Source organism: Coptis chinensis, chromosome 2, assembly GCF_015680905.1.
Source record: "Coptis chinensis isolate HL-2020 chromosome 2, ASM1568090v1, whole genome shotgun sequence".
NCBI lineage: Eukaryota > Viridiplantae > Streptophyta > Magnoliopsida > Ranunculales > Ranunculaceae > Coptis > Coptis chinensis.
This window is the reverse complement of record NC_141457.1, coordinates 113,014,756-113,030,884: the sequence shown is the minus strand read 5'-3', so window position 1 is coordinate 113,030,884 and position 16,129 is coordinate 113,014,756. Positions and strand designations below refer to the sequence as shown.

General features: G+C 35.7%; 1 protein-coding gene across 2 annotated transcripts; it reads right to left on the bottom strand.

Moving 5' to 3' along the window:
• Positions 1-8,565: 8,565 nt before the first annotated feature.
• Positions 8,566-15,328, bottom strand: LOC147520842 (casein kinase II subunit alpha-4, chloroplastic). 2 transcript variants are annotated; one of them, XM_086592350.1, is made up of 10 exons: positions 14,977-15,328; positions 14,768-14,897; positions 13,965-14,159; positions 12,916-13,073; positions 11,119-11,209; positions 10,760-10,825; positions 9,814-9,896; positions 9,653-9,716; positions 9,501-9,569; positions 8,566-8,942 (listed from the first exon to the last, which is right to left on the bottom strand). In XM_086592350.1, the coding sequence occupies exons 1-10, from the start codon at positions 14,979-14,981 to the stop codon at positions 8,880-8,882; spliced, it is 924 nt and encodes a 307-aa protein (XP_086448476.1). In that variant the 5' UTR covers positions 14,982-15,328; the 3' UTR covers positions 8,566-8,879. The 2 variants fall into 2 exon arrangements, with proteins under 2 accessions (XP_086448476.1, XP_086448477.1); XM_086592351.1 differs by lacking the exon at positions 13,965-14,159 and having other exon boundaries at positions 14,977-15,318.
• Positions 15,329-16,129: the final 801 nt, after the last annotated feature.

The following is a 16,129-nucleotide window of genomic DNA, read 5'->3' as shown; positions in this document are numbered from 1 at the left end:
AAAAGTAAGGGTGGAATTCGAGCTAATCAAGCTGAACTTTACTATGCTTAAGCTCAACTCGTTTATTTAGCGAGATTTGAAATAAAGTTCAAGCTTGGCTCATATATTATAAGAATGAGCCTGAATAGCTCAGTTATTTTACACTACAAATATGTTATTTGAGCATATTAAGCCGAGCTTCATAAAACTCGTTTGTTACACGAACTATAATATAGACTCAAGCTTGGCTCATTTAACTAAATAACCAAACTCGAGCTGAATTTAAACGAGTTGAACTCAAGCTGCTCGGGTCAAATTCCACCCTTAATTGAATTGAAGGAGTTCAACATCTAGGGAATAGAGATGTATTTCTATCATCGTGAAAATGACTAATTGAGAATTTAAATCCATGCCATTTATTAATTTGGTACCATTTTTTTTGTATTTTGGTCTCTTTTATAAAAATGATACATCTTGAAGACATTTATAAATACTAGTATGGTGCACGTGCAACACACACCTAACTCATGGACCCACTTTCCACTCACAAAACAACAAAAGAAAATCTTTTGTAGTTACAATTATACCCCAACTACCTTACAAATACTTCAATTGTTTTTGTAAGGTAAATATTGAAATTTAAAATATAAGCAAGGGTAAAACTGACAAGAAAAAAGTGATCAATAGTTATATTTTTTTATCAGTTTTTTAATTTTAATCCCCCATTTTTTTTAAGCCAATTAGCTTGACCTCTAATCTAGAGGTTTAACACCCCACCAAGACCACAACACATCCAAGTCAACCATGCTTGATTGTTATCTTTTTGGTTAACACATATAAAAAAATTTCATTGTAGGTCTTTTACCCTTTTAAATGGCGTGGAATTTGTTTCCACATTGGGAGGTGCAACAATATGCCTAATTTGGTCATGCTTTTGGAAACGGTGGTGATAAGCCATGGGGAAGATAAGTGTTTGTGGCTTTCAACGAAGGATGGTATCTCTCGGCAAGCACTTTCTATGGTATACTAATTGTTGAAGGTAGAGACCAAGAATACCAACCCCCTCTTTTCCCACTAAGTTGGTGTGGCGGGTTTCCCATATCTTTGAAGGTGAGAATTTTCTTTTGGGAGGCCGTTCCGAAGTTGCATTCTCTCACGATATTCTTAGACATAGGGAACTATGGTGTCTCCAAGATGTACAATGTGTGACACTTTTGATGAAGATATTTGTCATCTTTTTCTACACTGCTCTTATGCTTTAGAGGTGTAATTGACACAACCAAGGGTAATAGCTTTTCCACTTTTGCAAGCCGAGTCGTTACAAGATTTTCTATCACTATGGCCGAGGAAAAGATACGGATGCTTTGGGGACAAGATATGGCGCCTTTTTAACATGCTACTATTTGGGTGTTGTGGAAAACAAGAAACAATCATATTTTCAGGGTACAGTGTTAGCAGTTCGAGTAATCGGCTAGAGGTTTACATATCAAAGAAGGAACTACAGGTTCAAAGACCTTGTTTTAGATTGGTCACATGTATTAACAGGAGAGTGATTAGGGGGTCTTGGGAGGGTTGTTAGTTTTGTTATGTTTTTTGTAAACAAGTGAGGTCCTCACTCACTGTTTTAGTTTTATTTTCTTTTATTTTGTTTTTGTGCTCTGCACAACCCTCTTAATAAAGATCACTTATAAAAAAAAAAGGTCTTTTACTTTTACCCCCAATGATTTCTTAATTAGCTTTACCCCCACAATTCTTTAATCTAAAGATTTACACCTGCCCCCGTCAATTGAGTTTGACCGTGATGTTTTCTTATGACTAATGATTTGGAAACACAACTAATATTGTTGGCCTAATTCAAAACAAAAACTTTCCCTTGACCACCCAATATCTTTGTTCTTCGATTAAACAAATTCAAGAAGCAACATCCCACATATATGGAGTTGGCTACATCGACATACAAAAATGACACACGCATTTCAAAAATAGGCTTTCACATTGAACTAAGAGCTGATTTTTGGTAGAGATGACTTACCTATAATGGATATCATATCCACAAAAATCAATTCAATTGGATGTTTTAGTATTGTCTAAAAGATATTTAAATTTTGGACCGTCAGATAAATTTATAATTTGAACTCAATTTTGAGTAGAATTAAACATATTTAAAAGAGTTGATTTTTTTTTGTAGAGATGATCTTCATATCTTGGAGATCACATTCTCATAAAATCAGTTTTTAATAAAATCAGTTTTTAATTCATTGTGTTGGTAGATAGAATTGCAATCGATTGGTAACAACATATAGGACAGAACATAAGTAACTGGCAACTAGGCAAACATGTTCACAGTTATCTCGGTTATTGTCTGGTTAGTTGAAAATGACCAGATTAATTAGGCCATAATATGATATTTAAGCCCAACTAGACTAATGGGATTTCAGCAAGTTGACCAGCCTCCAATTATTTGTTAAATTTAAGTGGTTGGTGTGGCTCGAGGACTACTAGTCAGACGAACATCTTTTTTCCTTTGCTATTGACCTATAAATCTATAACTTCATGGCTTCATCCACCAGGTTTCTTCTGTCATCGAGCCCTTCAATTGACCCATTGCTTCATCCACCAGGTTTCTTCTGTCATCGAGACCTTCAATTGACCCATTGAACATACTCTAATGGCCACTTGGTCTTTACATTACAAAAAAAAGGCTTCTTGTACCTGGTCAAGTACTCAAGTCAAAGGCACCCGAAGTCCTATACTTAGTAACTCCAGTTTAGATTTTTGCGCCACTTGGATATGTTTTGTTTTGGTTTTAAAGAAGACTTGGTTCATTCATAATCTCAATCTTAATCATGATGTCAATTACACTTTAAAATCTCGACATATACTGCCAATGTAACGAGGACTGGGTTTCCATGCCAATGGAGTATCCACAGACAAAATGAACACACGATATATACGGCGCCATTCTCAAAGAAATCGACAAAATATCATAAAAAAAAATATATATATATATACTAAATTTTCATGTACTTATCCACCTAAGAACATTTCTAGGTAGTAGTATAACATGTCAAATTCCTCAAATTTGAAGAAAAATTTCAAAAAATTTCAGAATTCCATTTCTAGGTGGCCTCAAATTCAGTCACATCACCTGCTTGTTTGCATTTTTGTTCGCAAATTTGGCAATTTAGATGCAGATGCGGAGCAACATTGGTAATGTCGCGTGCCATTGCAAATATCGCCCTAATTTTTTTTTGACTTTGACCAGCACCACGAGCCAGTATTACTGTCGCGTGCTACTCCTAATGACGCGCATCATTGCCAATGTCGCGTGCTCCAACGAAAAAAAAACGGGCAAAAAATAGTCGGAATTCTACATCCATATATCTACACTCATCTCCTTATTTATTTTACATATACTCAACTCAAACATTTTTATCAAACAACTTAACCATTTCACATCAATTCTTAACAAACAACACACACACATTGCTAAAAAATGGATCATGAAGTATATGAGATTTTGACCCTTCAATCTTCATCTTCATTTTCATCTTCGTTACAATTTCTATGTATGAGCATATAATCTTGACAATGTAGTGCTTTAGAACACATTTTGCTCAGATACTTGTATGATAACGCAAGATATTTTCTTAATTTGCACATCTCTTGATTAAATGTATCAAAATAACAGGATTGTTGAGTTGATTCAGCAACATCGGTATGTTGGCTAGTTTTTTGTAATTATGAATAATAAGTTATGGTTGTGGATATAGTTTTGGAGTGTTGGGTGAGACTAAAGTAATTTGTGAAATTCCAGATTTTCTACTCGATAGCACGCGACATTAGTAATGGCGCGCGATAGTATTAATAGCGCGCGTGGTGGCCCTACATTCAATTTTGTGGTCGATATTTGCGACTATTTAGAATTGGTCGAAATTTGCGACCAGATTCTCAAAACTTTTCTTCAAATTTGAAGAGTATACTACCACCACTTAGAGATGCTCTAAGAATCTAAGATACCCATTGTTTGGTTATTCTTAGCAAGGCTCAAAATATTGATGATATATCTTGTTTTTTAGGTACCCAATATGAAAATATTTGATATATCTCTATTGAATATTGAATATTGAATATTATTTTTGTTGATATATATCATAATTTCCGATATCAATATATATCGATTGATATATACGATATAAATAGTTGGTTTTGACCGATTTTTATTAATATATCAATGACATTTATAATATAATTAATAATATTTTTGATATTTTTTGATATAACAATATACCAAATAAATCTTAATTTTTAAGTATATAATATATTGTTCGAATTCGATATTTTGGTACTTGGTCCTTGATTCTTGGAGTACAGCTTTGAAGATTTGCAGACAGAACAAAAGGGGGACAAGGTAAAGATCGAGTACTACTGCCATGGATTTGGTGTACTTTCAAGGGGGGACGCATTTGTAGTAGTGAATCTGTGAAGAGCTGTCATTGTGTGTGTTGTTTTTGCAATTTTTTTCCATTTGTAAGCCTTTGTAGGCTAAGTGTCCGACACAAGGGTGCGGCCCCTGGCTCAGCCTAATCGCTAGAACTATGCACCATCTCTCTTCTCTCCTAATTGAATCGAGCCCATCTATTGTCCCATTCCCTCCTCTGATAATCTCAACTCCAGCGTCCCTCCCTTCCTTTATCTTGATAATACCTCCACTTGGCTTACATGCTGTGGATGATGTCCTCTAACACGTAGGCCTTAATATATCATTGTTTTTTTGTCCTATTGGGTCACTACCATTACCAATCTACCACGTTGCAGTTTTGTCTCTGAATGAAGATGATAATTGGTGACAAACAGACAAAGTAACACTAGTCAACTTTATTGATAGATCACTTCCAACGAGTTAGCAGACCTCATGGAATGATGAATACAGAACAAACTTTTTATGGAACGCATTGCAAATCTTTTATAAGGCCGGGTGCAATGGATTCACATCCCCTCAAAATCGGTTGGAGTTACGGTGGTTTTCCATCTCTCTATCCGTATTTAACTCTTTATATATAGAAAATATTATTCAAGAGTGCATTCTATAGAGAGTGTATTCCATGCGAATTGAAATGATATGGTTTGTAAAAATCTAAATGACACCATTTGAAGTGGTATGGAATGTAAAAATAATTTTATACGGCGCTATTTGAACTAGAGTAGTTTGCGAAGTGTTTCCACCAAACCGATTTTGAAATACAATTTCCTACGACATTGGTCGCAATAGCATTGAAAAACACATGGGTTTCAAACCGCGCCAATTCATAGCGTAAGATTGTTTGACTTCAGACTATTGTTTCAGCGAAACTTCCTTTCTATCCGTATAACACTGTTTTTTAGAAGGAATAGAGATGCAGAATACAGAGCCATTCGACTCAGCCTAAACACCTGCACCAGTGCGACCTCCATCCAGAATGTCTTGTTCACAAATTGAGTGTATTGATAAAGGACCTCGTTGCATATTAGTTTCGAAGTTAGATAGGCCGCTAAAAAAAAAAAAGTAAAAGTTAGGTTGCGTATTGGGAGCAGAACTGCAGATTGATCCAGTCACAATTTTATATCTTTCCACTAAATATTCTGACAATGACTTTACATTAAACATTTCGTATCACGTAGATTTTTTATTTCGATAAACATATTTGGTATCATGTAGATGACATTATGACATTATGACAATACCTGTTTTTTTTTCATCCCCTTTTCAATTTCGTTCTTTCGTTTTAAGCCACTTGAATCTGAACATTTGTAGTTACATGTTATATCTTAGTTCCTGGAATACCATTCCTATAGAACCATATAATGATATAAGTAGATACATTCATAGTATTAGCCAGTGATAGGACTTTTGCGTCTCGCTAATTAGTTTTTCATCTTGGAGGATTCCAAAAGTGTAGAAAATGCCAAATATGTATTCTTCGAGGAAGGTATTAGAATTTAGAAGACAAGACAAAAGGTACTGAAACCAGAAAGCATGGGTACCTCTTCAATTCTGGATACAATTTCAAAAGCCATGCCACGCCATTTTCATAACAAATCAACCATACATACATCACAACTGCATTCAAACAAAAATCATCTCTCCATTATCTTATGACAAAAGTTTGTTAATTTAATAAATACAATGTTCAAACTTCAAAGTGATGTGGCCCTCTAGCCTTTTTCACAGGGTTTAGATGCCAAGTGTCTCAATCACAAGGAAAAGTTGGAGACACAAAGATTGTCACCATTCATGTCTGAATTTTAGAAAGATCTTTTTGCCTGCTGAGACAGCTGCTTTCGTTTTCGTGGATTCGCCCCACCACTTGAGAGTCCAAAAACAGTATGGACTATGGACTAGAGTGTAGGGGATTGCCCGATATTTTTTTTTTTTTGATAAAAAGGGGATTGGCTCGAGATCTCTACAACCGGTACAGAGATAACCATGTTATCTCGCCGTTCATTCAAATTCAAGATGTGTGTGTGCCTCGATACCTGTGTGTATTCCGAAATGTGTGTGTGTCGAGATACGAGATGGGTGTGTGTGTGGTGCATAGATTGATCTCTGTACCTGGTAATAGAGGAATCGGACTCTTGGCAGATATAGTTCGTGAGGCAATTTTAGGAAAACATTTTATTTGCAGCATAACCACTTATCTCTTCAATTTTTTTTTAAAAAAAAAAAAAAAATATGGCTGGGATTTTGCATATCTCCATCTGTTTTTATTATCTTTCATAATCTTTAGTTACATCATCATGTACTATAGTACTCAAAGTCTTACATAAAAGATTTGAAAAACCAAAAAGTTTCATATTAGCACCCAAAGAGAATTTTGCAAGGTGATATGCAACTCTATGCTTTTCGCGATAGACACGAAGGAAGGCAATCTAGTTTACACTAAGCATAAGTTTCTTAATTGGTGCCACCAGATTCCAGGATGTCTATGGCGTTGTCTCAATTCCCCTAAGATACCAACTTCAATTGCCTTTAGTTCCTGGAACAAGAGAGAATGCACATTGCTACCACCAGTATAAGCAAAAATGACCTGCCCATGTTCATTTCGAGCAATACCCATATCCAAGATCTTCATATTCATAGACCCATCACAGTTCAACTTTATGTACCCAGTAGGAGTAGGAGGTAGTAACCATAGTAACCATCTAACCTTTTTGAGTTCTGTCCTCCTATATTAAAGCGATAGACCTATTCTGTCAGCCAACACTCTCATTTGATCTCCTCAACCTGAACTTCCAAATAATGTTTCATATCTTTAAGAGTCATGAGTTCTGTCCTCCTATATTAAAGCGATAGACCTATTCTGTCAGCCAACACTCTCATTTGATCTCCTCAACCTGAACTTCCAAATAATGTTTCATATCTTTAAGAGTCATGTTACTGATGGTTCTAGAATTGTCCTGTTTTCCATTGAATCTTCTGTTATTTCATGGTGGCACATATATACAAACTTGCATATGCAGCATAACCACAAATATTTTGCATATGCAGCATAACCACAAATATTTTACTTTCTTTGATCTGTAGCCTGTAGAGCCTTCTAGTTTAGTCGGTTGCAGTGAAACTATCAGCCGTGTATTCCATTTTGCAGCCTTAGACAAAAGTTCCATAACCATTCAAAGTTGAATAGTTCAAGTTCAACAAACTGAACCTCAACTATCACCGTAGCCGACAGTCTTTCGGTATTTGTTTGGGGTGCTTTTCAACACTTTCAGTTTTGTTGAAGCATTCTGAAAAAAATGGTTTGTAGTCATTTAAGCATGTAGCAATTTTAATTTGTTATCAGTTCCTTGAGCCTACAGCTTAAACTCATCTGATATACACCGAACGATAAATTAACTAGATAACAATCATTAAAAAAAATATCTGGGGCCCGAAAATTTAACTTTTCTGGTTAGAGCAAGAATTGGAGGTGATTAAAGATTAGGAAGTGTTTCCACCGCCCCCAAAGGAAAAAAGATTTGAAAACAGATGAACATATGTAATTTTTGAAACACAGTTACTTTTTCTTCTCCTTCAAGAATTGGCGGAATCATCTAATAAGCCCTTCATTCCTTCAATGTCTCCTAGAACACTTCAAACTTGCCCTAAAATAAATATACAAATAGCACTGCTAGTGACAACTAGTTATCACATATATTACTTATCATAATGGAGGATGGCTGGTCTTTACTCTTTACTGGCAATGTACCGTTTGCTAGTTAAAACCAAAACCCAAAAAATGCCATGAAATGTAAAACCTAAAAATGTCATAAACCACAACGAAAACAAACAAACATGCACACAAACAAAGAACTTTTTCCAACATTTGGTGTTACTCTTCTAAACTCCGGAAAAGGCCCAAGTTCCTTTGTTGTAGCAGATGATCCTCAAGAACACTTTCCGCCCGCCAACTACACAAAAGTTTATAAGAAACACACAAATATAACATGTCTCATTATGGAGCCTTGTCTTCTGAGTCCATACCATAATACTGTTTCTAGCAATGGGGGATCCAATCACATTCAACATTTTCTCCAAAATTTCGGGTAGGCCAAAAGGCAAGTGCAGAAGGGAAGAAAAAGATTCTATATAAATTGTTGTCTAGAAAACACTCTCGAAATCCACCAAAGAGAACATCAAGTTTAATGGGTGCACATCGCTATCCCAATAATAAAAACATATGCTAGACATGATCGAAAGAAAAAGAACATCTCCATTTAGTAATTTATGGCTTGACAAAAATTAAATACAGTATATTGCCAATAGCATTGCCGACTAGAAAAACACTCACCCAGAATAAGGTAAAAGAGAAAAAGAATACAGTTTGGTTTTATAAGTAGACATGCAGAGGCTGTTGTTCTTTACCAGCCAAACGAGTTTTTTATTGGTTGCGGGTGGTCCTGCTGCTTTCTGCACTCCTCACAGGATAAAAGTAGGGATGGGCCTGCAAGATATAAGAAGTAGCAAACTCAAAAATATAGTCATAAAACGTGGAACAAGTTAAATGAAAGATCTCAAATAACATCTCGAAATTCCTAAACAATCAAACCTGTAGTGAACATAAGTTTCAATAGTCCAATTACATATACCTCTCAATGGCAGTCGCAATTAACGCATTGTATGCAGCTGACAAATAAGACTAACTGGAATAACCTCACTTTCTGACAAAGGACCCTACCCCCTTTTTCCATGTCAGCCTGAAACACACCAGATCCACAAAAAAAGCACGAGGATCTATGTAATGTGTTTCAAAGCTGACACAGTAAAGAGTACATCTAATGTTGCACCAACCAAAGTTCAGTATTAGCGGCTGTTTAAGGTAGGTCACTTCAACATATCTTATAATAAGAAACAACTAAAACATGAACCTATACCAAACGATTTTAATTTTATTAAGTACAAGACCAGATATATTCAGACAGCAGGACTAATTAAAGATATAGTTAACTTCATGTCTTCATGTTACACCAATGTTATACGATAACTGGAATAGCTAGTCTACCATTGCTTCTTTTGCAGTTGGCCTTTCCTGGTGATCGTATCGCAGCAACTTGTCAAGAAAGTCAACCGCCTACACGAGAGGGAAACGTAGTGTAAGTAAGCTTAGATAACAAGGTTCCTTAAACTCTTTCTTCCAAAGGGTAAGGAATGCACCTCGGGAATTGCCAAATGTTGGTTATCAGCATTAATAAACTTAGTCCATGGTTTCCTGCTATGCCTGAAAAAAAAAAGTGGAGCTCTTCGTTCTCAGAAAAAAACCACTCAATTGCATGAAATGCTAATAAATGCATTTTGAAAAGAATCAAGCCAATAACCTCCCAACAAGAGCCTCGAGATGTGGGTCCAACTCCAAACGATATTTGGTTAGATATGCATTCAGTTCATCAGTACCAAGTACCTAGAGAAGCAATGAAAACTTATATTTAGTCGGTCTCTTTCACCAGTAAACTACGTGAAAATTATCAAATGAAACCAAGAAAAGAGGTTAGCCACACTTAATATGATAATTTATTTGCATTAGGGCGCTTTGGATGATTGGGTAGATGTCAGGTATTCGAACATATAAACGAACGCATGTTGGGTTACCTGTGAAATTCATTACTCATATACCTAAAAAATATTCAGGACTTCAATGATAAAAGAACTTCTCCAGCCTTAGCCATGTGGTCTCCATAGCTAAGAAGAGGATAAGGGAAGCTTAATCTGGTCTGTCTTGGGTCCACTCAGGCCCTTACGAGATAAGAAGAGTATATGGAAAGCTAATACCTTATGCTACATTTAGGGCGTTTGGTTGGAGCGCTACAAAAACTTTTCAACAACCAGGACCACAATAGTCAACACACCATCCATAACATTAAAAGGCTATTAGACCTGTCTCATCGTGGATCTTAAGTTAAAATAGTATTTCTTACAATCATGTTTCTTGGTTGACTGTGCTTTATCAATGTACTACAGTGGGCCAGCTTATCCTACTAAGAGTTTCTACCTTTCTATAGTAGTTTCCCAATACAAAATGAAGTCCAATAAACTTCTTTGCATAACCTACAAAGGAGAGGAATGATCGTGTACTTCCTGTAATCGATAGGCTAAAACTGTCTGTCCTTTCCAGCATGTGCTACATATTTGATACTTACATGGAGTACTAATGACTATTCCAATCTCTAGTTCTCCATGGCTTTGATTCAAACAATAACATAACCACGGTTGATTGTAACTTTTGTAAGTATAATAAACCCTTCTACCTCATATAATACCACATACCTTGGCTATTTTGACCAATTGATCATAATTATCATGCCCATAGAAAAATGGTTCCTTGCGGAATATCTGTAGAGCAGAGAAAATGTGTAAATTGAGCTTGAGATGTCAAAATGCAGATTCAATGAAAATTTTCACTTATAAATGATATCTTTTAGATCTCAACCATTACAGGGTATAACTCATGCCATCTTTTGAATAATACATTTAACACTAAAATAATAGTAATTTTAATAGGTTATTCCCCATGAATCGCAGGGTTTTTAAACAGGTAGAATTCTCCTGGATAATCGCACTTTGAAATTTGTACTCTGCCACAAACACATTATTAACTTCACTCCCAAATAGGCAGTAAAGCTTACCATTCCGGCAAACATACAGCCAAGGCTCCACAAGTCTAATGAGTAATCATAGTCTTGTAAATCGACAAGGAGTTCAGGGCCTTTGAAATATCTGAAACGTGAGTGAAAGCAAAACATGAGTGCACTAGGCAAGTCATTTGAACCCATGCAAGATGAAAGAAAATGAGCAATGTGTAGTGGAAAGCAAAGTATAAGAAATATAGCAATTACATCACTAGTTAATATTACTGACAACTGCAATAGAAGCAGCATTTCAGTGGGAAACCTTTTACACAAAAAAAAAAGAAACTTCCCAAAAAGAAAATTAGTGGCTCAGAACTACAGATATTTTAGATTTCAGTTTCACTTCCTTCTCAAGTTTTGATACAATAATCCAATAAATGTGTTTATAGAACTACTATAATGCCAAAGTTCCAGGTTCCCTCATCCTCATAAACACTTATTCGACTGTGGTCCTTCAATTGGGCCACGGCATACGCTGGCTACCAATTGTGAATTCGAAAAGTCGATAACTACTAAGCATCCAAGTTGTAAGCCCGCTATCCAGTTCGAACCATTCCGGTTGGCCCCAAGTGAAGTGAGGAAAGCAAGGAAAGGTTCTCTGATTGGGCCTCAAGTGAGTGCAAGAAATGGTTCTCGTCCTATTCAGACATTCCCGACTAAGAGGTACTGGATAGAGGATATACTTAATAGCCCTGAAAGGAGAAAGGGGGGCTTTTTCCTTCAGATGAACCAAAGCTTCAGAGTACTTTATTTATTATTTATTTATTTTTTTATTTTGACTGGTCAGACCATAAAAGCCACTTTCTCAGGCGGGAAATATCACCACTATATAAAGATAACAGCCTAAGAGAGGTTCACTTATCAAGGCCTTTAAAGGTAACAGACTCGCAAGTTCCTAAAGACTGAACCTCATACAAGCTGGATCTGACAGCATAATCCCTTCCAGTTCAGCAAGCCAAACTTACTAAAAATATAGTATCCAAAGCATTCGTATGTGCACTTACATAAATAAAAGAAGATGATTTCAAGTAAGAGGTGTAAATCACTAAATCCCATCATATAACAAGAGAACCATAAAAAACAGCACATTCATAAATCATGAGAAACATATAACTGACAACTGTGCCAGCTACTTAACGTCAAACTGTGAAAACATGTACTTAGTCAGTTGAACCACAACAGTACATCACTTCACAAGCAGCTATAGTTTTTCTTCTTTTTGGTCACTCCCCACTTCACAAGCACCTATAGTTTTTCTTCTTTTTGGTCACTCCTCGGGGTTAGATTGGCTGATGCTTCATTTGATTGTTTGATGGCCCTCGACACTCGTTAGTGTTCTGTTTGAAGGGTAACTCCCTAATGGACTATGGTGTTGACTGTTGAGCTTCCATGTGCCATGAACAAGGGTGCATTATCCTGTTGCTCGAAGACTAGGAAGGGTATGTATGGTACCTCTTTTACTCATATATGTATCTAGGTGGTCATATCTTGCAAATGGACTACAGGCCATGATCTACTGTATTTTGCTTGAGCCGTACCCTTTTGCTTTTGCCTTTTGTTTTTAGTAGTAGGTTAATAAAATTTCTACCTATTACTGACCAAAATAAGTAAATGAAATTATGCAACCACATATGTGAAACTTAAAAGCAAAGCTCCCCAATCCAACAATTCATTTTCTATACATGATGAAGAGCTGTCAAGCAACTACCAAACAACAAGATATTGTCAAATAGAAAACTCAATTTAGACTACAGATTCACACTGTTTCAAAATACGTGAAGCAACCAGTCATACCTTGAAGCCACTCGAACATTGTATTCTTTCCCAGGGTGATAAAACTCTGCAAGCCCCCAGTCGATAAGACGAAGTTTACGTTGTTCGTGATCAATCATGACATTATGAGGCTTGACATCTCGGTGCATGATTCCTTGTGAGTGGCAATAATCTAATGCCTAAAGATAGAATGAAAGTAAGCAACATATCACCTAACAGAAACCAAATTTCCACAGTTGCACACTTGCATGTACTTAAAATCAATATCATAAAGAAATATTGTTTTTGAGTGGGTCTCAAGGACGGTGGCTCAGTCCTCAGTTACTTTTTGAGGTGCTTTCCTGTTTTCCAGAGGTCATGTGCTTGATGACTATCCTATCCAAACCTATTAAGACCGTCATTGTGATATGAATATTGATCATACCAATCCACCCTCGTAAATAAATAAATACATACATAAAACATTGCAACCATGACAGAAGTATGGATGATACATTAGAACAATCTGCACTAATAAGTAGCATATGTATAAGATTACTAAAGAACAGTTGATATTACTAAACTAGGTATCATATTAGTCGGTTTGACTAGTCCTTAACATAAAAGGTTGGAAAATTGGTTGCTTATTTAATATTTCTATTATTTCTACTATGTGTGGTTGTTCTTACTAAAGTGGTACGAATGTACAATTAGTGACTGTGATCAGAAACCAGAGAGGTTGTGGCCAATTTATTTCACCATTGACCCCCACTAGCTACTTTGGGATTTCTCCTTGATCCAATCAAACACTAAACCCTGTGATCCACCGCAAAAAAAAAAAAAAAAAAAACCCTGTGATCCAATAATTCTAACTTGTGTACCACTTCCACCTCACAATTTGTGGCTAATCAAACACTACAAGCAAGGAAGGAAACATAAGTTCCCAAAATGCAATTAAAATGTATATACTATTGAAACATTGATAAGGAAACACAGAAGCATATGGACATAACACATTAAATAGACATGTTTTACTATTTTTCCAAGCGGACTAATGTAGTATGCAGAGGCCAGGAGAAGAATAAGCTTGCCTTCAACAGTTCATAGATATAATATCTGGTATCATAGTCTGTTAGCGTTGGATAAAGAACTTTAAAATCAGTGTTGTTCACATATTCAAATATTAAACTGGGGGTCTTTGATTGCTGATCTCTGACAATATCCAACAACTTCACAATATTTGGACCACCACAAAGGTTCTGCAATATTTTTATCTCTCTCTTGATCTGCACTAGCATTAAAAAAGTGAAATTCCAATTAAAAGTCAATATGAGGGCATCATACAACTACGACAAACATAAAACCACAATTACGGTACATTAACAAGTGCAGGTGCAAGTATAAGCCAATATGTGAAACTTTAAGCAAAAGGCATTGGACCACAAGTCCTATAACCAATATCCTAATCATTGAAAGGATAGAAAAGAAATGAAAAGAATGATAGTAAACACCAACCCCTCAAGATTGAATTTGTATTTCAATGGTTCAACCAAATACCCTATTAGGGTCTTCATCAACTTACTTAAACCCAAGTCTGTAATGATGTATTAAGACGGGAACAATAGGCCTTGACAGAAACGATAGTAAAGTAGCATCAAACCTTGCAGAAAATGAGGAACACTAATGGAGAAGAAGTTGATAAAATGCTCAATCTTAGTCTAATTTAATCCTAATGCAATTCGTAATTGCGTCAAGAATATGAATCATAGGTAAGATTAACTGGATGGATAACTTAGCCTATACAATCAAATTTTCATCTCTTATAGCTAAAAAACAGAATATTTCACCCCAAAATCCTACACCACATAAAAAAGATGAAAAGAAAATGAAAGACCTTTTTCTTCTTAACAGGCTTAAGGATCTTGATAACGCAACGCTCATTATTGGTGCAATGAACCCCTTCGAAAACCTCGCTATATTTCCCTCTCCCCACTTTCCTAACCACTTCATAATCATCTTGCTCCCTGCCCACCACAAAATTTCAAATCAAATTAAAAATCAAATCTTGAAATTTAAAAAAAAAAAAATAGAGTATTATATTACCCCATTGAACAGTCAGAGATTCATAGTCCCAATAATCTTTAGGACGAACGACGTTAATGTCGGCATGAACCCGGGCCTTGGAAGTGGCACCAGGCCTTCTAATCGATTTCCCTATTCTTTGCGCCAGGTTTTCTAATGGGAACGGACGACGCTCGTTTTGTTGTCGTTGGGCGGCGGCTAAAGGGGACCCACAGATTATCTTAGGAAGATGAGGAGGAGGAGAAGGAGGAGGAGCAGAGAAGAAAGATGGTTTGTGGAAATAAGAAGAGGTATTGTTGATGAATAATCGTAGGGGCCTTGCGGCCATCAAAATGAACGAGAAAGAGAGAATCTTTTCCCTTTTTTTTTTTTTCTCCTTTTGGGCCTTACGCGGTTTAATTCGACGCCAATTTTGCTGTGCGCCCAAAATCCAAACAAAAAACTCGCTCCGAAAATCCAGACCGAAATCCCCCAAATCCGATTTCAATTACATATTACTAATCTCATATAAAAGAATGAGTTAGATAAATATTTGGATTATGATCTCATTTATGTTTACAATGATGAGTTATTTAATATGTTGGATTATGGAAAATTTTATGTCGGGATTTTCATTTTTTCCAGTAATTGCACGTGATCATGTGTTTATAGTTTATCCGATATATCGTTATTAACAATTGGTTATAAAAGTCAACATATATCGATATATATATTTTGGTGAGGTCAAAAAAATTTCGGAAAATCGGAAATCATCGAAAATTTCAATATTAAGTTATTAATTCAAAAATCAGCGGATATATCGAAGTTTTATTTTATTTGATATAAACTTTCATATCGAAATCCGATATATGAAAAAAAATAATAAAATGTAGAAATATATATTTTAAATAAGATTTATTATATCGGATATCTTTTTTTCATTTATATCCGGTTTTATTTTAAATCATATGAAAGAAAAAACCCCAATCCGTTTAGAAGTTTTATTTTGTTTGAAGGAATGGATACCCAAAAAATAGAATATATTTTAAATAAATATTGTCTTATTTTTTCATTTGGTTTTATTTTACTTCGAAACCCAAACAGCTGGATGAGTACCGAAAACAAAATATCCTTCTCAACAAAATATCCAACTCCTAACCCGACCCGTTGAAAACCAATCCGAGTTCGGATAACC

Excerpts from the sequence above, each read along its gene's own strand:
- LOC147520842 (XM_086592350.1), bottom strand. Across the intron at positions 14,160-14,767 it reads AGCCTGTTAAGAAGAAAAAG|ATCAAGAGAGAGATAAAAAT; the intron begins GTCTTTCATTTT and ends ATGCTAGTGCAG. Across the intron at positions 9,717-9,813 it reads CTCGAGGCTCTTGTTGGGAG|GCATAGCAGGAAACCATGGA; the intron begins GTTATTGGCTTG and ends TTTTTTTTTCAG.